The sequence below is a fragment of the Podarcis pityusensis genome (assembly GCF_964106645.2).
Source record: "Podarcis pityusensis genome assembly, chromosome: 9".
Classification (NCBI taxonomy): Eukaryota; Metazoa; Chordata; class Lepidosauria; order Squamata; family Lacertidae; genus Podarcis; species Podarcis pityusensis.
In genome coordinates this window covers 66,714,515-66,739,248 of record NC_138034.1, presented here as the reverse complement: position 1 = coordinate 66,739,248, position 24,734 = coordinate 66,714,515, and the positions used below count along the sequence as shown (strand labels likewise).

The following is a 24,734-nucleotide window of genomic DNA, read 5'->3' as shown; positions in this document are numbered from 1 at the left end:
TTAATAAGTAATGTTAATAAGACATGCAGTGTAAAGACAGCTCTGTCTTAACTAGCTTACATTGCAAATTTATTTTGCCTTTTCTTTGTCATTTTGAATAATGTGTCACTGGTATATTTTGAGTTTTGCAAATGTGCCTCATCAAACATCTAATTATTAGCTACTTCTTCACTCTGTTAATCCATGCAGCTTCTTAGATGTGTTGCAAATGTGAATTAATTAAGGCTTGTGACACAAAATGAGTCAGATGCTGCGGCATAGAAAATTAGGTATATCAGAGATTTTAGATGGGGAGGTGGATGAAGATTTGTGTGCCCTTAAGGGGCAAAGAATACCCAGACATGAAAACCCTAGAGCTGCGTTAACTCTAATAGTTCCATTCTTGGCTCTTCAATGGGAATCTATTCAAACATTTAGCAAGGTAATGTAGCATAGTCCACCTGGTCTATTTAATGTCAGGCCTTTCCCCTGATGTGCTAGCTTTCTTCATGCAGGGAGTTTCTGATACACGGGCCGTTTTAATCAAAGAAAGAGTCCCTTTTCTGCATTCTCGCCTCATAAGAGAGCTGCATGAACTTTCAAAACATTTGAACCACCTTGGAGGGAGACGATGGAAAGGAGGCAACAAGAATGGTTCAATATTTATTGATTTAAAAGCTTTGTATGGCACCTTTCATCCGACTTGGATTCCAGGGCAGTGAAACAGACATATAATAAATGATTTACATTGTAGCGCAATAACAACAAAAATAAATGACAAAAAATAGCAGATTGGACCCTTATGCAGGCTTAGGAGTATAGAGAGCATTTGAAACACCTGGGCAAATTTAAAAAAAATGTTTTAGCCTGGCGCCAAAAGACTTGTTGTGTGGGTGTGAGTTGGGCCTCTTTGGGTAGGATTGTGCTAAAGCCCAGGTGACCTCATTGAAGAATTCGTCTCTCTTGTGGGTGGATTTCCCAGGGAAAAGGCAACTGAGGAAGGGTTTCAGTAGACGACTCACAAAAATTACAGAGAAGTACATACCTCTCTTCCTGAATGTGTTATTCACTTCTGTGTCATGGAGGAGGGGAAACGTATGTGTGCGTGTATGAATAGCTGTTGACCCATTGGTAAAGTTATTTGTGGTCTGAACGCAGAAGAAGAGGAAGAGTTTGGATTTGATATCCCGCTTTATCACTACCCTAAGGAGTCTCAAAGCGGCTAACATTCTCCTTTCCCTTCCTCCCCCACAACAAACACTCTGTGAGGTGAGTGGGGCTGAGAGACTTCAGAGAAGTGTGACTGGCCCAAGGTCACCCAGCAGCTGCATGTGGAGGAGCGGAGACGCGAACCCGGTTCCCCAGATTACGAGTCTATCGCTCTTAACCACTACACCACACTGGTGCTCTACACCACACTGGCAGCGTTGGGCAGGATAGTTGGAGTTTGTAGCACTGCAGGATTGAATAACTCTTTCTCTGCCTGTGTCCGCCCAACCTCTCCCTAGCCACTTTCCCTCACTTTGCATAGTTTTGTAGCTGTTTGAAGTGTTCAAAGTGCTCTAAATACAATAGCTCAGTCAATCATCATTGTTCTAGCATTTCAGACACTTATTGTTCCCATATTGCAGATGGGTAGGCTGAGAGATAATGGCTTGTCTCGGGCTGGTGGCTGAAGCTTGCTTTAAACCAGAGACCTCCCAGCTCGTGTTCTTAGCGGCGATTGTGCTCCAGCCGTTAAAAATAACTGCGATCAGTCATCCTGCTTTTTATCTTCTTCTACAGCTTGCAGTAGTCAGTGCCTGAGCTGTGATTCAGGGACCCGTTGCACATCCTGCAGAGACCCGTCCCACGTCTTGCTCTTTGGCGAATGCCAGGATGACAGCTGCGCTCCCCAGTATTACCTGGACGTCTCCACCAAGACCTGCAAAGGTGAAAGAAACAGAGAGGTGTTCTCGTCTTGGATCACAATAACAATGGTTAAGAGTCTAGTTTAAGTCACAGCAAAGCCTTCTTCACTCTCTCCTTCCAAACCCCATCCTTCCCATCTTTGCCGCTCCCCTCGCTCCCCTGGTTATCTGCTTTCATGGGATTCTGCTCCCAGTGAAAAACAAGATTATTGCAAATCCTTCCCTCGTAAATGATTGAGTAAGTGAGCCATCAAACTCTCTTCCAAGGGTCAAGATTTGACATTTGCTCAGCTAGCGGTTCAGTCGATTGATGGGTGAGCTTAACTTACTAAATTCCTCCTCCTCCCCTTTAACATTTATATAAGATTTTGTATATTTGCTGGAGTTTTCTCTGATTTATAAATATTGCAAGGCTGAATATACATATTTCAGGAGAGAACTTTGAAGGAACAAGCCTTCAGCACATGCTGCTGGTTCCACATTTGTGTATTCTGAGGAAGAAAATCAGGCCCAATATGAATATTTTCTTCCTTCCCTCTTCATACCTTCATTATTATTATTTATTAAATTTGTATAAAGCTACATTGCAAATGCACCACCATCAAAGATTCCTGTGCATCACCCTCAGAAGGCTTGCTGTATAATTAACTAACCTGAAACACTGGGACTCTCTTTAACTACCCAAGGTGGAAGAAAGTTAAAGCTAAGGAACGTGGTCCCAGGACTCATAAAAGGTTCTAGACTCATTTTCATGTCACAGCAGGATATGAGCATATAGAGTGGAGTTCAAAATTCACTGCAAACTGTTTAGCAGCGAAATCAGGGGAGAGTCAAGAAGGACAGCTCTTCCCCCCTTGCCCACAGACAGAATCCAGCAACCTGCTAATTTTTACTATTATCCTAATTAGGGGTGGGGAAGAAATTCAGTTCAGTTCCTATTTCAATATGAAACATCCTAATTTGCACTTCCTGAAATAACACAGGAACCAAAACGGGTTTCTCTTTGAAATTCACAGTTCTCTGAATTTTGTGATGCCGTTCTCTAACCGAACAAGATGTACAGAAATGTGTGTATTGGGGGAAGCATGCATTAGAAATGTGCAAGTTAGTGAAAATAGCATGCAAAAATGCATTACATTTGGGGAAATTGTTTGCAAAAATGTGCATATCAGGGTAAAGTTGCATACAAATAGATTAGGAGAAATTTGCACTAAAATGCTGGTGAATTTTCATGGTGGCTTTTAAAAAGATGCAAACCGATGCAGAAATGCAGAGAGCTGAACTTAAGGCTGAAAAAGGGAGAAACAGAAAGAAACCGAAATTGGCATCCATCTATAATCCTAAATTCCTACCCTGATTCCCAAGCTAACCTAGAATGTAAAATAAATCCTCCGGAGTTCGCCGGGCTGTATTTTTTCCTGATGTATATTGGAGAAGGATTTCAGGATTTTCAAAAGGAGTACTGAGCTGATATTTCATGTGGCTGGAGGATGTGGATTCAATGGGAGAAATTCTTTTGCTTTGGCGCAGGTTAAAAGAGCCCCCTTGCCCCCGTGACAAATGATCTCTGATCTAGCTGCAGCACCCAGAATTACTTACCATGGAGAGGAGCTATGCAGACGTTGTTTCAGCGCCACTGAGAGTGCCTTCCAGGAAATGGGATGGTGTTGCACAGACTTGCAGCGTGATGCCAGCCATCTAACATGCCAAATAGTTCTAAATGCTGCCGCTGGGACTCTAGGGGCAACGTCAATTTGTAAAGTGTCCCCATGTCCCCTCTCTCCTCTTACGCCCACTCTCACCGTTTCTGCTCTGCTCAAGTTTCTCTTGCCAGGGCACTCAAGGACAGCTCCAACTTCTTATTGCACATATGTTTTTGCACCTTGGCTCACCTTGAGGTCTGGAAGACTAGAGTGCCAGTGCTTTCTTGGTTTCCTTTTACAACAGCCCCCCTTCTTAAGCTTGGAGAAGGGGCTATTCTTAGACTCAGCAGGGCTCCCTCATCATCCTCTCTGGGTCTGTGTAACACCTGACTAGGACAGCTTCTATCTCTATGGCAGGGCCATGCCACCCTGTTCCTCTAGGACTTTTGTGATTGCTATATCCTGTGCTAGCTTCTCTCCCGTTCCACACCTCCATCGCCATTTCCTTCACCAATATCGCATCCTGGGGATTGTAGTCCACTTCACTTCTCTGTATTGCACAGCAGGGGTTTGCGAAAGGTAGGCTGGGGTCTCCTGACAACATCTCTGGGCGATTAGCAGTAGATCACCCAAGGTTTAAGCAGCAAGAAAGCAGCTTTTTCCTCTGAAATTAATCTGCTGGAATGAAGCAAGTTATCCAGGAACAGACTTCTATGTGAAAGGACTGGAGGTTGAGTTCAGTTGAGTTCTGGTGCTGAAAACAAAATCCTAATCTCAGAATGCTCAGAGGCACCTTGTCTTTTATTCTAACCGCATTACTTTCACAATTGTACACATGGCCCTGGTTAATAGATCATGAGGTTCTAGTAAATGATAATAATAATTTTATTATTTATACCCCGCCCATCTGGCTGGGTTTCCCCAGCCACTCTGGGCGGCTCCCAGCAGAACACTAAAAACAGAATAAAACTTCAAGCATTAAAAACTTCCCTGAACAGGGCTGCCTTCAGATGTCTTCTAAAGGTCAGATATTTGTTTATTTCCTTGACATCTGATGGGGGGGGGCGTTCCACATAGCGGGCGCCACTACTGAGAAGGCCCTCTGCCTAGTAAAGAGCAGATTAGATCCGATAGTTCTGACTGCTAGATGGAGTCAGTAAGCCTTTGATGGGAACTGCAGGTGTAGAGAGGACTGTTACTCTTTGGTTTTGCTTACAGGCATCCCATAACCTTCTGGTTGGTCTCCCTGAGAACAGGATGCTGGACTTTGGTTGGATCAAACAGAGCTGTTCTTAGGTTCTTAAGCCCACCCCGATGTATAGCACTTGGCGCTCTGTTGGTGCTGAATAAATGCTCAGCTCTTTTCACAGTAGCATGGTTCTCTCACAGTTATTGCATGCGTCTCCCAGGAGGTACCCAGCAGGTGCCTGGAGCAGCGCGGCTGAGATGTCCCTGCCTCCCTGTTATTAACTTTGCCACGCTCTCTTCCGAAATTCCTTTTGACTTCAGGGCAATGTCACCTTCGTCATTGATTCGGCCTGCTTAATTAGCAGCGCTTGCGGGGAAATCCCAGAAGTCTGCAGGAGTGGAAGATAAGAGATTTACGGTTTAACTGTGGCAGGAGACGCCATGGAGCAGTGTCAGCCGACAGCAACCGCAAGGACCTCAAGGGAGCAGCCGTTGCGACTGCCTGACTGGACCTTTGAAAAGCAGCCTCCTGTGTCCATGTTTAACATAATTGGGAAATGTTAAACCCCAGAGAAAGATCTGTGTTATTCTAAGAACATCTCCTTAGGCATTTTCTCTCCTGCCTTGCATCTGTTCCGCTGTTCTTTCTTTGCCCTTCAATGCATCTGCAGTCAGTACCGTTTGGTATGTTAAAATGGGTGGGTGGAAGCCGAGCAGACCGTGGGCTTTGCTTAGGATGTGTGTGTATTTTCTTCCTTCTTTGTATTCCAGAGTGTGACTGGAGCTGCAACGCTTGTAGTGGTCCCCAGAGCACCGACTGCTTGCAGTGCATGGAGGGACACATTCTGCACGAAGGTTCCTGTGTGGAGCGTTGCCCTCCTGCTTTCTACAAAGAATCCGACACTTGCCAAAGTAAGTCTCTGCTCCTTTGCCTGCAGGGTAAGTGTACTTGATTTCCTTTCTCAAGGACGCCATCCACAAACGACCTCTGTCAGATACTGCTATGGAAGCTCACTAATTCCTTGCTGGACAGATTGTTTCTTGTGCCCCCATTTGAGACAAGTCAGTGGGGTGGGTCCTCTGCCACTTTGCGAGACCAGTCGAGATTTTGCTTTGGACTGGGCGGTAAAGGACACAAGGAGAAGGGGGAGAGCTCATGCTATTGGTGAGAAAAAAGGTTAAGGTAAAGGGAACCCTGACCATTAGGTCCAGTCGCGGACGACTCTGGGGTTGTGGCGCTCATCTCACTTTATTGGCTGAGGGAGCCGGCGTACAGCTTCCGGGTCATGTGGCCAGCATGACTAAGCCACTTCTGGTGAACCAGAGCAGCGCACGGAAACACCGTTTACCTTCCTGCTGGAATGGTACCTATTTATCTACTTGCACTTTGACGTGCTTTCGAACTGCTAGGTTGGCAGGAGCAAGGACCGAGCAATGGGAGCTCACCCCATCGCGGGGATTCGAACCGCCGACCTTCTGATCGGCAAGCCCTAGGCTCTGTGGTTTAACCCACAGCACTACCCGCGTCCCTCATTGGTGAGAAGGGCATGCCAAACAGTTGCTGTGCTGTCCACATTCCTTCACAGGAATGTAGCAGTCCATGACTGGGGTGAGAGATCTTTTACAACCCAAGGGCAGCATTCCACCATTGGCAACTTTTTGAGGGCCGCATATTTGTAGTGGGCAGGGCCAGGTGCGAAAGTGGGCAGACCTTTCCCCCTGCATTCCAGGGGGTTGGACTAGGGATTGGGACTTGGGATTCTTTTCAACTGTACAGTTCTATGATCCTTTGACTCTTATTTGTGTAGAGTAGGCTGCATTGCTGTAAGGCAGAAGTCAGAGGTTTCCACCCCATCCTTCTTCCAGGTGAGGAAGAGGCATTATCACAATTCAAGGAGGCTTCCCGGTCAGCCAAAGTCACTCTTGTACCCTGTGGGATGGAGTAGAGACGCAAGGACCAAACAGAGAGGTCTGGTGGGCTGGATTTGGCCACTGGGACTGAGGTTCTTGGTGTAGGTTCTCAGCCTCCAGATTCTGGAGGTTCTCAGCCTCCAGATTCATGGTCTGAATCTGTGAATTCTGGTCCTGACACCATCTGACTGTAGTGACAGAGGTATCCTATTCGGAGTGCCAGTTCTGCCTTCAAATGAGACCTGTCAATGTGATCCCTGCTATGCTTACAGCGTTTTGGGTTTACAGTACCTGTCTGTTGTGATTTAGGACATACGGGAACAGTAAAGAGCCCGTTACTCAGAAAACCTTCGGCGCAAATTTGCGCTGTCACCTCAAGACCTACAACGGCATTTAAGCTGGCATATATCTATAATGTTCTTCTGAGGCTTGGGATCTTGAAGGAAAGTGGTAATGGATACAAAGCCCTGTCCAGGTCCGGGCAGATCAGCACCCTGGACAGCTCCCAATAGGACCTTATATCTGCACTTGGGAAGATGCTCTCTCAGCAAAGGCTTAAGAGTCATCTGAAGCCTTAAAAAGTTGACATGTCTGGACCTTACAGTGGCTCCACCTTGGGAGACCTGTTTGCACTATTTAAAGGGCCTGCAGCCTGTTCTGTAGCCACATGCTCCTGCATAGTTGTGGAGCAGGAGAGACTGCAGGAATGTCAAACCCCAAGGATGACGGGAGACTGGTGCATCGCCTGAATGAGTTCTCCTAAGGCCAAAAACTGGGACCCTGAGGCAATGTCCACCTGCACTTGAGCTAGGAACCGCTGTCTGCTTGTGTTGAGTGGCTTCTGTCCTGCCAGCTCTAATCATCCGGTAGCATCTATTATACTCAATATTTCTCTCTCTCTCTCTCTCTCTCTCTGTATGCATGCACATACATACGTACACTTGTACACCCTGCAGTGGCTAGAATGTTGGGCTTTGATGTAGACAATCCAAGTGCAAATTCTTGTTCAGCTTTCCAGGTGTCAAAAAAGGTTATTTATGTAAGCCACTACTGCGGCCCGTGTTTTGTTAGCCCAAAAATGGAAAACGAGCAAGGTCCCAACTACAGAAGAATGGCAACTTAAACTGATGGAATATGTGCAGCTTGCGGGCCTAACAGACAGAATAAGAGAACATGAAGAACATAGGTTTAAAGAAGATTGGAAAATGTTTATTGAATATATTGGGGGGGGGGAATTGTGTACACTTGAAAACATTGGCAGCATTAAGATAAATTCAGCAGTTTAAATAAGTTTTGATGGATGTAATAATGGAATACTGAATGGTTTGGTTTATATAAAATATCCAGGGCTTTATGTTTTGCAAAATGAACCATGGAAAGAGAAAAAGGGAAGTTTTTGATATTTTAAGGTTGCTTAAATGAATATTCTAAATTGTAAAACAGAAAATGTAATAAAAATTATATATATATATAAAATCTTGCTCAGCTATAGAATTCACTGTGTGACCTTGGACATGCCATGCCCTGCGAGAGTATTGTAAGGACAGAATGAGCTAACAGTGTATACTGCGTTGGTCAGGGTGTAATCAGATCACGAGACACAGAACTGTGCCCTGCGTTTATGTCTAGAGGAATTTGTTCCTAAGTTATTTGTGCGTGTTTTCCAGGATGTGATGATGACCGCTGCCTGCAGTGCCGTGCCCCAAGTGAATGTGCCCGCTGTGAATCCCCGTTTCTCCTCATGGGTTCCCAGTGCGTCTCGACATGTGGAAAGCGGTTTTATGCAGACCACGGAGAGCAAAGGTGCTCAGGTGAATATCAATAAGGGGATTAAAGCTTAAAAACACACTTGAGTTCACAGGTAAGCAGCCTGAGCAAAAAGAGGACTCGAGAATCCATGGGCTGGATAAAATAATATTCCAGCTTATGTGCTTCACTTAAAAAAACCTGTTGATGTTGTTGGTCTCTGAAAACTGGGTGGCGCTGTGGGTTAAACCACAGAGCCTAGGACTTGCTGATCAGAAGGTCAGCGGTTCAATTCCCCGCGACAGGGTGAGCTCCCGTTGCTCGGTCCCTGCTCCTGCCAACCTAGCAGTTCAAAAGCACATCAAAGTGCAAGTAGATAAATAGGTACCGCTCTGGCAGGAAGGTAAATGGCGTTTCCATGCGCTGCTCTGGTTCGCCAGAAGCAGCTTAGTCATGCTGGCCACATGACCCGGAAGCTGTACGCCGGCTCCCTCGGCCAATAAAGCGAGATGAGCGCCGCAACCCCAGAGTTGGCCACGACTGGACCTAATGGTAAGGGGTCCCTTTACCCAGTGGCGTAGCGTGGGGGGTGCAGGGGGGGCCGGCCGCACCGGGCGCAACATCTGGGGGTTAGGGTTAGGGGGCGCAGATCCATGGGTTAGGGGGCGCAAATTACTTGCCTTGCCCTGGGTGCTGACAACCCACGCTACGCCACTGCCTTTACCTTTACCTTTAGGACACAAAGAGCTGTAGTAGAGCTTCTGATCCTTTATCTTACTTTGTACTCATTTCGGGATGAGAACTCGTTCTCTGAATATGCGTGGCTTACAGTAGGGCAGCCCAAGACATTTTGCTGCCTCAGGCAAAGAATACGATAGAATCATAGAATTGTAGGGTTGGAAGGGACCCAGTGGTCATCTAGTCCAACCCATTGCAATGCAGGAATCTCAACTAAAGGATCCATGACAGATGGCCATCCAACCTCTGCTTAAAAACCTCCAAGGAAGGAGATAGCCTCCCTTCCCTCCCATTCCAAATAAGGAAGCTACTTCCAACACTAGCAGCAGGACAGTGTCCACCATCGTATTTGTCCTCCAACAGCCAACCTCTGCTCCCCACTCCCCAGTTCTGTCGCCTGAAGCAGCCGCCACTCTCTGCTCCATGGTAATAATAATAATAATAATAATAATAATAATAATAATATTTATAGCCCGCCCTCCCCAGCCAAGACCGGGCTCAGTGCGGCTAACACCAGATATAAAACAATTGATTAAGATACAACTTAAAAACAAGATTAAAATACAACATTAAAATGCAGCCTCATTTCAATAGAAACTCAAATCAAGAACTTTTTGGGGATGAAAACGTCAAATCTTCACCAAGGCCAACTATCCAGACTGGTTTTACGTGGGCCAGAAAAAATCCAGGGAAGTCCCCAAATAGGAGTTCCATCACAGAAGGAGAAAGGAAAAAGGAAAGAGGGGATCAAGTTGATTCCAAGCCAAAGGCCAGGCGGAACAACTCTTTCTTACAGGCCCTGCGGAAAGAAATCAGATCCTGCAGGGCCCTGGTCTCATGAGACAGAGCGTTCCACCAGGCCAGAGCCAGTGTTGAAAAGGCCCTGGCTCTGGTTGAGGCTAATCTGACTTCCTTAGAGCCCGGGCCCTCTAGGGTGTTGCTATTTATGGACCTTAAGGTCCTCCGCAGGGCATACCGGGAGAGGCGGTCCCGTAGGTACGAGGGTCCTAGAGCGTGAAGGGCTGGGCCTCAATCCCTGGAAGATTTCTAGGAATTGCTGCCAGCTGGCATAGATCAGGCTTCCTCAACCTCAGCCCTCCAGCTGTTTTGAGACTCCAATTCCCATCATCCCTGACCACTGGTCCTGCTAGCTAGGGCTCATGGGAGTTGTAGGCCAAAAACATCTGGAGGGCTGAGGTTGAGGAAGCCTGACATAGCTTATACTAGGAAAGGAGGGGTGAAGAATCTGCTTTAAGTGTATTTATACCTAGCTTTTGGAAGTTCTTACTCAACTGAACTTTGCTCACACCAGACGGCCTCTTGGCCGCAGGTGTCCAAGCTGCTCATGCTTCTTTTGTAAAGTGCCTAGAGGCTTTTTACAATCGAGAGATGGGTGAATCTCGCAAAACAATTAACCCAATATATCAGCGTTCTACGGTTTGATAATCCTGCCTAAACATCCAAACCCTTCAGGTCACCCAGGCCTTCATAATAATTTCTTTGGGGCATTATTTTGTGAGTGGGATTCTGTGGCATACTGGCAAAAGTGACACTCCTGAGCAACAAACCTGTTTCCAAAAATGAATGTGTTTTGGGGGAGGGGGAGGTTTGCAGTAAGGAAAGTGACAGGGATATGCACTGGAGACTGTGATAACAACTGCTTGATGCAACTTCATTTAGCTTCACAAGTAAATCAGAGTGAATCCTCAATAAACTGGTAGCGTTGTATAACCTCACCACAAACACTGTGCAAAGAAATCAAGAAGAATGCTCAATAAACAGATTATCTGGAAGCGACAGTAACTGGAGCAAATTTAAAAATGTTGAACAAGCAGGCTCCCTTTTTGTTAAAGCGTGGAGATGTGTCCCTTTGCATTCTTCATATTTAAGACAATGTAATTCTTTATAACAATAGCTGCTTAGTGAGTTTAACTGCGAAGCCAACCACAGATTTAGGAGCTCCTGAGGCACAATCAAGTGTGATCTCAAACTTTGTGTGTGTGTGTGTGTGTATTCATGCGCTCATGTGCCCAGACACTGGTGTCCACATGTAAAGGAATGTGTGCTTCCTGAAATGAATGAGAAGATTTTATAGTCTGAGAGTCCTGTTTGCTGCATTGCCCTTCACCCCCCAGCGCTCAGGGCAATGTTGGCTCAACAAGCCGTTTGTGCTTGGACTCTTGTTTCGTTGACCATTAATAAAGTAATAACACAGTTGTGGCCTTGTTTTCCGAGACTAGAAAACGGCAGTGGTAGCATTTGATCTTTATTTGAAAGTCTTGTTCCTTTCCTTTTCATGCTAGCCTGCCCCAAAGGATGTTTGGAATGCGACAAATCAAGTCGATGCCGAGTTTGCGACTCTACTACGTTTTTGCAGGAAAGCCGCTGTGTCTCTGACTGCAGCCATGGTTTCTATGGAAATCCCTGGAGCAGAGAGTGTGAAAGTGAGTATTTTCCCATAACGCTCCCCTTGGCACCCGGGTAGTGCGGGTCACTCTCTCACTTACAGTTTCCCATCTGTTCATATGAGGTAACAGTGAACCTCATGGGTTGTGAGGAGGGCTGGTGATCAGAGACAGTGCGGTGTAGTGGTTAGAGCATTGAAATAGGACCTGAGAGAGAGCCAAGGTTCAAATCCTCACTCGGCCATCCAGCTCGCTGGGTGACCTTGGGCCAGTCATAGTCTCGCAGCCCAACCTACCTCACAGGGTTGTTGTTGCGATAAAAAGTGGGACCACGTATGACACCCTGAGTGACTTGAAGGAAAGGTGGGATAGAAATGTAATAATAATCAATCAATCTACACCGCAGGTAATCTGATTTAACAGTCAGATCCATTTCTCTTTCTCAACCTTATTGAACCATGGGAATTGTAGTTCAATATATGTGTGTTGTATATATACAGAAGTGTGGGCAAGGGGATCTCTGATAAAAGGCACCAGAACTCTCAGACCTATAACTTCCTGGTATATTACCTAAAATTAGTGGCTTTGCTACTATAAAAACATCCAACTTTCTCTTTTCTGGTGTTCTCTACTGCAACGAACCTATGTATTTCACTTAAGGCAGAAGAGAGATCTAGAAAACTGCTGGATTTTTTTCTTTTAAAAATGGGACATAAGGCGTTGTGTATTTTTTGTGTTGCAGATGGGCAGGGGAAGCATTGTGGTCAGTTTTGCAACTTCTGTTAGCTGCACTGTAAAAGGTATATAGAAATCTTCAGCGAAATAAAGGCCGAGGTCTACATATTAACTGGGTTTTGTTTTGTTTGGTTTTTTTTGGTTTAGCTGTCATGCAGACTCCTGTTCTCAGGGCAAATGGTTCACTCCAGGTAGGAATTGGTGAGGTGAAGCCCATTGACCTCTCCATCCTGGAGTTGCAAGGCCCCATTGGCAATGGAGAAGGTTTCTTGTTTCATGTGGTTGACCCTCCCACCAACGGCCGACTGCTGACTGTGGCAAATGGGAAAGAGACAGAGTTGAGCCAGGGCGACCGTTTCACCGTGGAAGACGTGAAGGGGCAGAGAGTTCGTTTCATGCATGATAAGAAGAAATCCAGGTGATTTGCTGCTTCCTTACATCTCTTGCTGTCAGTGCACGGAAGTTATCCAAGGGTACTTCCGAATAGCGTGGGAAAGTTGCTCTACATCTGTGTGGATGGGTGCGGTAGGAGTTGCAATACCTCAAGGACCGCCTCTCTCCATATGAACCTACCTGGACCCTGAGATCATCTTCTGATGATCTCTTGTGCCTCTTCTGTGAGAGGTCCAGAGGCTGGCAATACGAGAATGGGCCTTTTCTTTGGTGGCTCCCCACTTGTGGTGTGTTCTCCCCAGGGAGATTTGCCTGGTGCCTTCATTATACACCTTGAGGCGCCGGGCGAAAACGTACCTCTTTAACCAGGCCTTGGGCTGATTGACATCCAATGCCCTTTTAGATGTGTTGTGGAAGGGTGGATTATCAGGTTGTCTTTGTTATTTTTACTACGTATTTTGTATTTTTTATATAGTAACTTTATGTTGTGAACTGCCCTGAGATCTATGGGTATACGGCTGTACAGTGGACGCTCGGTTGCGAACATGATCTGTGCGGGATGCACATTTGCAACCCGCAGCTGCGGGCTGCGATTCGGTGCTTCTGCACATGCGCAAAGTGCGATTTAGCGTTTCTGCACATATGCGACCACCGAAACCCGGAAGTAACCCGTTCCAGTACTTCCGGGTTTCAGCGGTCCGTAACCTGAAAAATGCAACCTGAAGCATCTGTAACCTGAGGTATGACTGTATACAAATTTATTAAATAATAATAATAATAAGAGAAGAAGGGAAAGATTAGAATTGAAGTGATACCACCAGATATATGATTGGGGCACAAGTGCAGAAATTGAGACTGGTCTAAATACAGATTGCAGTGGTCTGAGAATCGCAGTTTTTATTTAAAAACATGCAAGTTTCTGGTCCTCAAGACTCATTTCATTTTGAGGCGGGAAGCTTGAAAATAAGACAGCAGTGCCTGGTGAAATCTCAGTATACACACGCAGCCTTGAAGGCGCTATGGCAGAGCCATTTTTGGCTGTGGTCACAAGGGGCTCTTCCAGATGGGCTCTTTATTCCAACAAAATTTGGCTGTTATCTCTCACTTTCAAGGGCAATCATCCCATCATTTTTCCAGCTGCAATATGTCCAGTAAGAAATGTGATGGGTAATTGCTCTATAAAGTGCAGAATAGCAACCACTCGCTGGCAATGTCATATAACCTCCGCACCGACAGATCAGAATGAACGCTTCCAAGGTTGATATTTTCTAGTCTGCTATTATCACCGATCAAAAAGGTTTAGCACCTTTTTTGAGCATTAATTTTTTTTTTTTTTGTACACCACCTCCTGTAGTCGATGAATCATGCTGTGCACTTGTATTCCTATCAAAAAGCAACATCTATTTATGTAACCTTCTTTGGGTGTTCATGTAGGAATGGGCAGTTTTCCCTAAAGATCAGCCATCAACAGTACTTCTCTGAACCAGAAACGTTCACTGTTCAAGCACAATCAACAAAGGTAAGCTATGATCTGTATATATTTTTTTCAAAAATGTGAAGGGAAAATACGTATCCAGATCTATATTTGATTCCCCGTTTGTCTGCAGGCCACAGAGCTTTCCGTATGATGGTTAGCCTTCCTGCACACCAAACTTTCCAGGCATTTCGGAAGTTTTGTTATCTTCCATTGTTGCATTACTCCCTGCTCGTTTTCCACTTTATGTTGATGGTTAGTCCTTTGGGGCAGTAGGCCAGGGTGAAACTGAATTAATCACAGAACAGAGCCGGACTAGTGATCATCTTCTTTCCCCCCCCTCATCCCAGTTTCCCCACTTTTTAAATATGCCTTTCCCCCTCCACCAAGAATGACATGTATTCTGTAACTCTACCACATCACCGTAGAGTTGTGCAGAAACTTGAGTGTTGGCTATCAGGATTTCGCATCCTGAGAAACGAGGTGTTGTGTTTTTAAAAGCCATAAACAACAACCCATGTCTCTAGCCTTCATGAAGGTAAGCAAGAAGAACTCCACTAATAATCCCATCATTAGAGTGTGATGCATGGCTCAGTGGTTGTCGCATGCATAGGGTGTCAGGTTCAATACGTGGCACCGCCAGTTAAAAGGATCAGGTAGCTGGAAAATTCTTTCTTCCTGATGTTTTGGGGAACTGCTTCCGGTCAAGGTAGACAATACAGGTCTACATGAACAAATAGCTTGGCCTGGTGTAAATAGCTTTCTACACCTTTCTTCAAAGTATGCAGAGCAGATGAAAACAGTGAAAACATGTTAACGTAATGTAAACGAGCAATGTGAAAGGATAGTAAGCAAAAGAAAAACAGTACCTGAATTGAAATGAATTGGCTGTGTCCTCTGTTGTCTTTAGCACCAGATGATTCTGGTACATAAGATTTCATTGTTCTGCATGGCTCCCATCCCCAATATTCTTGCTCTGTCCTGCCTTCTGGATTTAGCGCTATTTTCCCTTCTCCTCAGCTCCAATTTCATGGTTCTAAACTAAGCCTCTCCCTTCCCCTTCAGAAGATACGTGCATCGCCAATCGTTAGCAATAACCTCAACGTGTGTACTTCATACAGTAATGTGTTATTTCCACCAGTCCAAATGAGACCTTGCGCTGATGACCCTTGCTATCTAGCTGAAGAAGCCTGATTCATCAGCCTTTTCAAGAAGTGTTTATTAGTTCCTTTTAATGCTTTCTTTTGGTTAGCCTCTTAGATTCCAGGGCTCTCGGTGCCTTGTTTTAACGTTCAGTATTGGGTAGGAAAGTAACCAGCACAGCTCTCCGGCTGAAACACCGGCACCTAAGTTAGGCAGACAACTTGCTTGCTAACATACACTGTTAGATGCTGCCAATACTGAACAAAATGGACCAATATCCTAAATTTTTATGAGTTAATAGAAACATAGAATTGTAGAGTTAGAAGGGACCACTAGGTTCATCTAGTCCAACCTCCCTGCGATGCAGAAATCTTTTGCCCAATGTGGGGTTCAAACCTACGATTCTGAAATTGAGAATCTGCAGCTCTGCTCTGCTGACGGAGCTATCCCAGCTGTCCTCTTCCTCTAGTCCAACCCGCTACAATGAAGGAATCTCAACCAGAGCATCCAAGGCAGATGGCCTCTTAGATCTCAAGGTTTTCAGTAGTGTGGCAGAGATCCTTTCTCAGGTCTCAACTATATTCAAGTCCCCCTTGCAATTCTGCCCTTAGTACCCTGGCACTTGAAGCAAAACAATTAAACGGTATATAAAACTGTCTAAACAGATGAAAGCAAATGCATTTTGAAAAGTAACAAACAAACAAAACCAGCACATCAAGGGGGGAAAATGTTCTGGTCAAGGCTTTTCACTGCTGTGCTAGCTTTCTACTTGCAGGATTTCATTTTTATGTAGGGAAACATTTTTAAAAACACATGATGGCTCCTCACCTGTAGCCTGCAGTGGCCCTGTCCATTCTCCTGCCTCTTTCCCAACTCAGTCAGTGGCATGACTTCACCTGTCACCCCTTAAGTTGCTTTCTTTGCCTTCCCTCAGAACAGAATTAGTAACCTGAATGAGTGCTTCCCTTTTCCTCCCTGTGGCTATAAGGATCTATGTAAAACAAGTTAAGTGCATCTGCGCTCGCAAATTTACACAGGCCGTGGAAATGAGCGGTTGTTGGTACAGCTGTGGTTTTGTGGCAATGGGTTTAAACCGTAGACCAGGGGTCAGTAAACTTTTTCAGCAGGGGGCCGGTCCACTGTCCCTCAGACCGTGTGGTGGGCCGGACCATATTTTGAAAAAATAATAATGAACTAATTCCTATGCCCCACAAATAACCCAGAGATGCATTTTAAATAAAAGGACACATTCTACTCATGTAAAAATGTGCTGATTCCTTTTTTAAAAATATTTTTTTATTTATTTTTACATATTAATTACCATTTATACAACAAAACTTCACTTCTTATACAATCTTTTTGGACTTCCATCAGCCCCTCTGATGCTCCTCCGTTCTTATCACTTATTCTGCATTTCTTAAATTCCTATTGCCTTTAATTATCTTAACTAACAGTCCCCTCGTTACCTTTTTTTTTTTTTGCAGTATTTCAAATAGTCCACCTTACAAAACTTCTTGCAAACCTACAAGCGTAATCTGATCATCACAATTACTTTCCAAATAGTCCATAAATTTATGCCAGTCTTCTGTGAATCTCTGGTCCCACAGATTTCAAATTCTTCCTCTTAATTTATCTAATTCTGCATAGACCATCAGTTTCATCCTCCACTCTTCTTTTGTTGGTAGTTCTTCTTGCTTCCAATTTTGTGCCAATAATATTCTTGCTGCCCTCACTGCATATAAAAATAATTTACAATCCTTTCTTTTTATATCATCTCCTACAATGCCGAGTAATAATGCTTCTGATTTCTAAAAACATGCTGATTCCTGGATTCCGTCCGTGGGCCGGATTTAGAAGGCGATTGGGCCGTATCCGGCCCCCAGGCTTTAGTTTCCTACCTATGCAAGCAAGGAACTGAACGCTGTCTTTACATTTCAGGCTCCCTACGTTCTAAGGAACGAAGCCCTCATTCTTGGCCAAGGGGAAGCTGGAGCCATCACCAACCTTTTGCTTGATATTCGAGACAGTGATAATCCTGAGAGCGTGACACTGGCTGTTTTAGATCCTCCGAAACACGGGCAGCTAGCCAAGCTTTCTGGGGACACATCGCTGGCGACGAATCTTTTCCACCTTGATGACCTCTTGCAGGGATTTGTGCATTACATCCACGATGGATCCGACAGTTCGGAAGACACGGTGGTTCTGCAGGCAAGCGACGGGTATCACTTTCAGAATATACTCTTCCACATCAAAATTACGCCGAAAGTAAGTGCCATGATGGAAATCTCCATAGAGTGTTCCTATGCCATAAATGCGTTGTGTAACTCTGTGCCCATTTACTCAGAATTAAATCCTGTTGGGTTAAGTGGGGCTTGTTCCACACTATAGGGGAGCAGCCAGAACATGGTGTGTATCTAGATCTAGATAATCTTATATCTCCATGCATGTAGAAAACTAGCAGGTCGGGGGGGGGGAATAAAAAGGTAAAGGGACCCCTAACCATTAGGTCCAGTCGTGGCCGACTCTGGCGTTGCGGCGCTCATCTCGCTTTATTGGCCGAGGGAGCCGGCGTACATGACTAAGCCGCTTCTGGCGAACCAGAGCAGTGCACGGAAACACCGTTTAGCTTCCCGCCGGAGTGGTACCTATTCATCTCCATGCACTTTGATGTCCTTTTGAACTGCTAGGTTGGCAGGAGCAGAGCAACGGGAGCTCACCCCGTCGCGGGGATTCGAACCGCCGACCTTCTGGTCGGCAAATCCTAGGCTCTGGTTTTACCCACAGCGCCACCAAATGCTTCCAACCTAATCTTAAAGAACTAGCTTTCTGCATGGATGGAATTTTGCATTTGATCACCTGTGGTCAAATGCGTTCCTGCTAAGAAGCTTAATGGCATTGAAAGTTTGTGGTGGCTTCAGGTAGATGGCCTTTAAGCATCTTTCAGGCCTTTATTTCATCATTCCAATTTTAGCTAGGGGAGAAATACTGCCATATTTTAGGGGAGGTGGCTGCAGTCTGCCTTGTGGTTCTTTGTTTCTGGTGTTTCTGGCTGTCATTTGGACTTCAGGTAATAAGACTTATGATCACCTTGTTGAACAGAAACCCATGCAGAGAAAAAGGAGGGGTGTGTGTGTGTGTGTTGGGGAACCCCCCCATTGCACGCACAGCTGGCACTGGTTTGTAGTAACTTGTCAGTTGGGCTTTGTGGCTTGCTAGCAAGCAATGCAAGGTGGGCCTCAGCTTTCATCGTCTGCCAAACCCTGAACTCAAGAGGCCTCGCATGTGTAAGAGGCATGGATTGTTCTCGTTCTGCATATGTTTGAAAAGCCCTTAATGGCACAGAGCGATTCTTGTGCAATTTGGGCATGCTGCGACACAGCAGAACCCAATGTACTTGACAGTGAGAAGTGCTCCGTGTTCTTCCTCAAAAGTCCGCTCTTGTCTCCAGCAGTGGCTAGCCAGAGAACCTTTGGGAACTCCCTGATATTCTGAAAACTAGTGGTATGCTGCTTTCGAGTAGGGAAGCACCAATTGTATCTTTCAGAACTTGCTGCTTATCCTGCCTAATGCTTTCAAAAACCCACCTAAGCTAGCTGGTGGCACTGAATTCCATACAATTAGTAATTGTGATTTGCATTTAGATGTGTGTCCTTCTGTTTGTCCAGAATCTGCTGCTCAGTCTTGTGGGATGGTGTCAAGTTCTACTGTTTTGAGTCGAAGAGTAGCAATTTCTCACTGTACACTCTTTTTGCACCACTGTTGCAGTTTTGGGACCTGTTTTTATTGGGGGAGAGAATGAGGGGACTTTGGATTCTGCAGACCCAGAGCTGACCTGGGAATATTCTCTTTCAGCCCCTCCGGCCTTTGACTAATTAAGCAATCAGTGGCCTTTTAAACTGTGAGAAGGGTATTGTTTTTGTTTGCTCTTATGTTGTTGTTGTTTTTAGTTTTTATATTGCAAACTGCCCTCTAATCCAGGCATAGGCAAACTTGGCCCTCCAGATGTTTTGAGACTACGATTCCCATCATCCTTGACCACTGGTCCTATTAGGTAGGGATGATGGGAGTTGGAGTCCCAAAACATCTGGAGGGCCGAGTTTGCCTATGCCTGCTCTAATCCTAGGATAATAATAATTTATTTATACCCCGCCCTCCCCAGCCAAGACCGGGCTCAGGGCGGCTAACACCAGGTATAAAAACAATTTATTAAAATACAACTTAAAAACAAGATTAAGTACAATATTAAAATGCAGCCTCATTTCAGTAGAAACTCAAATAAAAAAATTTTGGGGGTATGAAAAAGAGACCCTCTTAAGAATATTAGGAGGGTGGGCAGGGGAAGGATTAGACCAGGGGTCAGCAAACTTTTTCAGCAGGGAGGCGGTCCACTGTCCCTCAGACCTTGTGAGGGGCTGGACTATATTTTGAAAAAATAATAATGAACGAATTCCTATGCCTCACAAATAACCCAGAGATGCATTTGAAATAAAAGACACATGCTACTCATGTAGAAACATGCTGATTCCCAAACCGTCCGTGGGCCAGATTTAGAAGGTGATTGGGCCGGACCTGGCCCGCGGGCCTTAGTTTGCCTACCCATGCACTAGACCATGTGAAAAATAAACATAATATTTCAGGTGCAGTTTGTTCGTTTTCAGCTTTGTATCCTTGTAATAGAAAAAGCGTGCCCTGACATTCCATTGTTGTGCCCATAACCTAGGCTAAAGGTGCCATTTAGCTCCTAGTTTTCGTATCTCAGTTTCATATCCTCTGGTTTCTCTTCAGATAGTATAAATCTCTCGCCTTTCACATCTCAGTTTCCCCACAGAACAACAGACTGGTGGGTGTTTGATTCTAAGGCGTTGAGAACACTATTTCCCCGCCTTCTGTTGATCACGCAGGTTTTGTTAACAAACAATGATGAAGGTGGATTGCGGAATATAATTTGCTTTATTAGGCAATTTCACACTCCCTTGTCTCATTATTTTCTGAATCCCACTTTGCAAGCATTTGGAAAAAAGAGAGCAAAAGATACCGCTGGTTTAAGAGCCGCGGAAACCCCCTAGAGGATTTAGTGTGAGGTAGGGCTGGCAAGGACCCAGTTTCTGCCTTAGCCTAATTATCACCTTTCCACAATAGCCTTGGGAGACAAACCAGATGCTAGGTTTATTTTTGGAGAAGCGGCGTCTAGACATACATAAAAGAAGATTTCTTTCTTTCTTTCTTCTCTCCCTCCCTCCCTCCTCCTCTTCTTCTTGGTTGTTATCCAAGAGCTGTTACGGATGCTGGTATAACCCTAGCTGGAGGCCGCCTGTTACGCACGCTGCTTATCTGTGAACATGCACCTTATTAGAATGAAAGGCTGAACAATTTCAGTGTGGTATGCCCTGATTTGAAAGGGCATTTGAAGAATTTCAGCTTACAGTCTAATATATCCTTTTATTTTTTAAAAAATACCTTTTATGAAAAGCCATATAAAAACACATTATCGTAAAGGCATTAACAAAGAAACAGTGATGACAGAAACTGAGAGTGTTTAATCTGTGCTGGATGATTTTCTGCTGCGAGGAATGTTTTCGGCTGCGTGGGTCTGAAAGCAATCCAGTTGTTAGGAGAGCGGCACTTCCAAAATCTTTGCAAAACACAAGCAGGGCTTCCCCGCCTCTTTTATTGTTGTTGCTTGAAACAGCTTGGGTCATGTGCAGAGTTCTTTTTCCAGAGGCGAACAAAAATGGCCTTTCATTTGTTGCATGTCGGGAAAATACCCCAGAGCATGCGCAGAGCGGCAGTCTCCATTTTTTCCATATGGTCAAATCTCTTTTTGATTTTAGAAAGGGATTAATAATGCCTTCTAGTGTCTTGTCCATTTTCTGATAAGGGAACACATAAAGTCTTGACCTCCATCATCCCTTTTTAACCATGGGGCCTGGTGTGAGCCTTGTAAAATCAAAAGGATATTGTAAGGGTATCAGGGGGTTGCTCGAGAGCAATCAGGCAAGTGCCTCCTTGGTCGGCTGTAAAGCCTTGTTATTGGTGCCAAAAAAACCTTCACTACACAGAGCGCCTCTATTCCGTGTCTTGCTCATTCACTGGCAGAATCTGTGAGTGGGCGGTCCTTAAACCTTCCCCAGCAGAGTAGTTTCTTGACGCCCAGTCTGCGCTTCCCCTCTCTGCGCGGAAGCCTACTGCACAGGGAGGGCGTGGGTAACGGAGGACCTCTCTCCTCCCCGCTTTGCCCAGGCAAGGTGTCCTGGCACCGCCTCGCCTCCTCCGAGCCCTGAAGCTCCTCTCCACTGGAGGCGTGGTTACTCTCCTCCGCTGAGGAGGTGCTGCTTCCCACGATCTTTGGGGGCTCTCTGTAATCCATCCGGCTTTTCCCCTCTCGCCCCTGAGCCGATGGCAGTTCCCTGACAGATATCCTTCAAGTGAGCAGAGTCTTTATACACCTTTCTTGGCCCTGTAAAGGGTTTTATGATATAGCTGAGGTCTCTTGTTTGCATCAATAAAATTTAATAGATTTTTTGGACTACGCAGAATTGGATAAGATGACAGGGAGAATTCGAAACCAGAGGGACCAGAAATTCTTGAAATATTGGAGTAAATATACGAGTTATTTGAAAGACAATTATAACCCAACTGACTACGTTTGTAGGACTACAAGAAGTTTTGTAAGTAGAACTATATGAAATATTGCAGAAAATATTTATGAGAATGGATTTTAACTTACGGATTATTAAAAGTAATAGTTAGGATAACAAATGTAAGATTAAGAGATGAGGTTTGAAAAACGTTAGACGTGGTTGATGGAAGTCTCAGGCTAAAATAGCTAAAATGTTGTATAAGATGAGATGGGATGATATGTTCTGTTTGGAAAATATGTGTAAAAACTAACAAAAATTTATATATTTTTTAAAAAATTAATAGATTTTTTTTGCCGACTATTAACATGAGAGATGGGTCTGCTTATTGGTAAGACTTGGAATAAGTAAAGAAGACACAGTAATAGCAACATATTTGTTATAGAAACTCTGCCCAATCTTGAGAATGATAGCTTTGACCAGTTCTAGAGCTTAGTTGTTAAATCTTTTATCAAGGCAGTGAAGTTCATTTTTTTCTAGTTCAGGTATATTCTCAGGTATATCCACTCCCAGGTATATAAAGTAGGTAGAGTTCCAAACCTATTCTTTTGTGCCAATGCAGTCGTAGTTTTGGCAGGTTGTGTATAGCTCAGCTCAGATATGGTGAAGTTAGCAATGAAGCCAGATATCTACCCATATATAGTAAATTGGTGCATAGCAGCAGGTAATGAGGTTTCAGGATCAGAAAGGAATAGAGCAACGGCATCTGCCAACATATTGATGGGATAAAGGTAAAGGGATCCCTGACCATTAGGTCCATTCGTGGCCGACTCTGGGGTTGTGGCGCTCATCTCACTTTATTGGCCAAGGGAGCCGGCGTACAGCTTCCGGGTCATGTGGCCAACATGACTAAGCCGCTTCTGGCGAACCAGAGCAGCGCACGGAAACACCATTTACCTTTCCTCTGGAGTGGTACCTATTTATCTACTTGCACTTTGACGTGCTTTCAAACTGCTAGGTTGGCAGGAGCAGGAACCGAGCAACGGGAGCTCACCCCGTCGTGGGGATTCGAACCACCGACCTTCTGATCAGCAAGTCCTAGACTCTGTGGTTTAACCCACAGTGCCACCCGCATCCCTTATTGATGGGATAGGTTTCTCCAAATAATTCAGAACCTTCCAAATCAAATTCTGTTTTCACTACCAAAGCTAAGGGTCCCATAGCCAGAGGGGAAAGCAGGGGAGACAGTGGGCAGCCTTGCTTGGTGCTCCAGTCCAGGGGCGAACAAAGGCATCGTGACATCTGGGGCTGCAAACCGCTGTGTATGGCACATGTGCGGCATCGTTACGTACAGCGCATACGCCATATGTAGCGATGCCGCACATGCGTTATACATAGTGGTTTGCCGTCAGCGCCGGGATCCTCTGCTCGCAGCTGCAGCCACAAATGGAGGATTCTCCACATGTGGCTGTGGTGGTGCGATGGCTGCTTGCGCCGCCGCGAGTCCCCATGGGGTACCTTCTTGTCACCCCCCAGACATCGCACCCGGGGCACGCTGCCTCCCCCTGTTGCGACGCTACTGCTCCAGTCAATGGGAAATGTCAGAGAGGGTTCCCCAGTCACCAAAACTTGGGCTGGGGACCCATAGTATAAAGCCAATTCTTGCCCTTTTTGGTTAAAGAGATTATTGCTTTTTGTCGAACTTATAGCAAACCTGTCAGGGAAAGGTCCAAACAGGAAGATTTTGAAGTGAATCCTCAGTCAGATCAGCTTCTCTCTGAAGAGGGGGAAGATTTGCCCCGCTTCTCCCCAGTGGTTTCTGTAGCAGACAGAACGCTCCACAGCCTTTGCAGGAGTTACCTAGCTATAAAATAGTGAAAGAAGAGGGAGAAGGGAGGGAACAGCCAGCAGAGACCTCCCTAGAGAGCAAGGGTGACCCCCCTCCTCTCGGTCTCATAGGTCTCTGCATATTAGAGAACAGAGAATACAGAGGAGTGGAACTTCCCATTGGCGCCCAGGATGTTGCTGGGGACGGAAGGGGAAGGGCTCAGAGTAGCCAACCCCTCTCCTTGTGGAGAGACATAGGTTCTTGCTTTGCAACAAGATGACTGAAATAAAAGGACCATGAAACACAAACGGCTTGTGATTCTTCCTATGAAGTTACCGGGGGAGGAGAGGACTCTGCATGCTTGACAATACCCCACAACTGTCCCGTTTTAAGTGGGACATCCTGTTACCTTTTTATGAAGATTACCCACTCTGGGATCCCACAGCTAATTCTCCCCTGGTCTCCTCGCTGGCCCAAATAGTTAGCCCTGGTGATCATCTAATGTTTATTGGATGGATTTCCCCCCAAATTGATTTTTGAATTCTGAATTTATTGTTCTTCATGTTTTATATTGTATTTTATGCTGTTTTTGTTGCATCAATTAAGTGTTTTAAATTTGTTGTTAGTCGCCCTGAGCCCGATTTTCTGAACCGGGAAGGGCGGGATATAAATAAATTTTTGTTTTTATTATTATTACCCCAGAAGCCAATCCCGGCTTCTCTTTGCATCCCGGGATGTCCCTTTTTCAGTCTGGCGCTTGTCAGCAGGGTTGCACCAAAATGCTGAGGCTCCAGTGCTGTGGCACGACCCTGCTGATGAGCAATAGAAGGGAAGGTACTCCCCTCCTTACGTCCCAATTTTGGGGGCGAAAATGTTGGAAGGTGTGTTATAGATGGTAATTTCAGTAGGCAGAGAAGAAGCCATCTGTGTGCTGTTTTTGCTGTTGTTGTTGAGTTTTTTTGCAGCTGTCTTTTTCGTCTTGCTTTTCTTCCTTTTTTTCTTTGCTGCCAGTCTCCTCCTTTGAATTTTCCTCTCCACTTCTCCCAGCTGTTTGTCTTCATTT

At 45.2% G+C, this 24,734-nt stretch overlaps 1 protein-coding gene across 2 annotated transcripts in view; it reads left to right on the top strand.

Moving 5' to 3' along the window:
• The window catches only part of FRAS1 (Fraser extracellular matrix complex subunit 1), a 369,664-nt gene that overhangs the window by 239,525 nt on the left and 105,405 nt on the right, over nt 1–24,734 (top strand). For both annotated transcript variants that reach the window (XM_081020604.1, XM_081020603.1), the window contains exons 22-28: nt 1,765–1,911; nt 5,492–5,632; nt 8,299–8,442; nt 11,419–11,559; nt 12,403–12,673; nt 14,083–14,167; nt 17,204–17,530. In XM_081020604.1, coding sequence (XP_080876730.1) covers nt 1,765–1,911; nt 5,492–5,632; nt 8,299–8,442; nt 11,419–11,559; nt 12,403–12,673; nt 14,083–14,167; nt 17,204–17,530 — 1,256 coding nt within the window. The remainder of the gene's footprint in view (nt 1–1,764; nt 1,912–5,491; nt 5,633–8,298; nt 8,443–11,418; nt 11,560–12,402; nt 12,674–14,082; nt 14,168–17,203; nt 17,531–24,734) is intronic.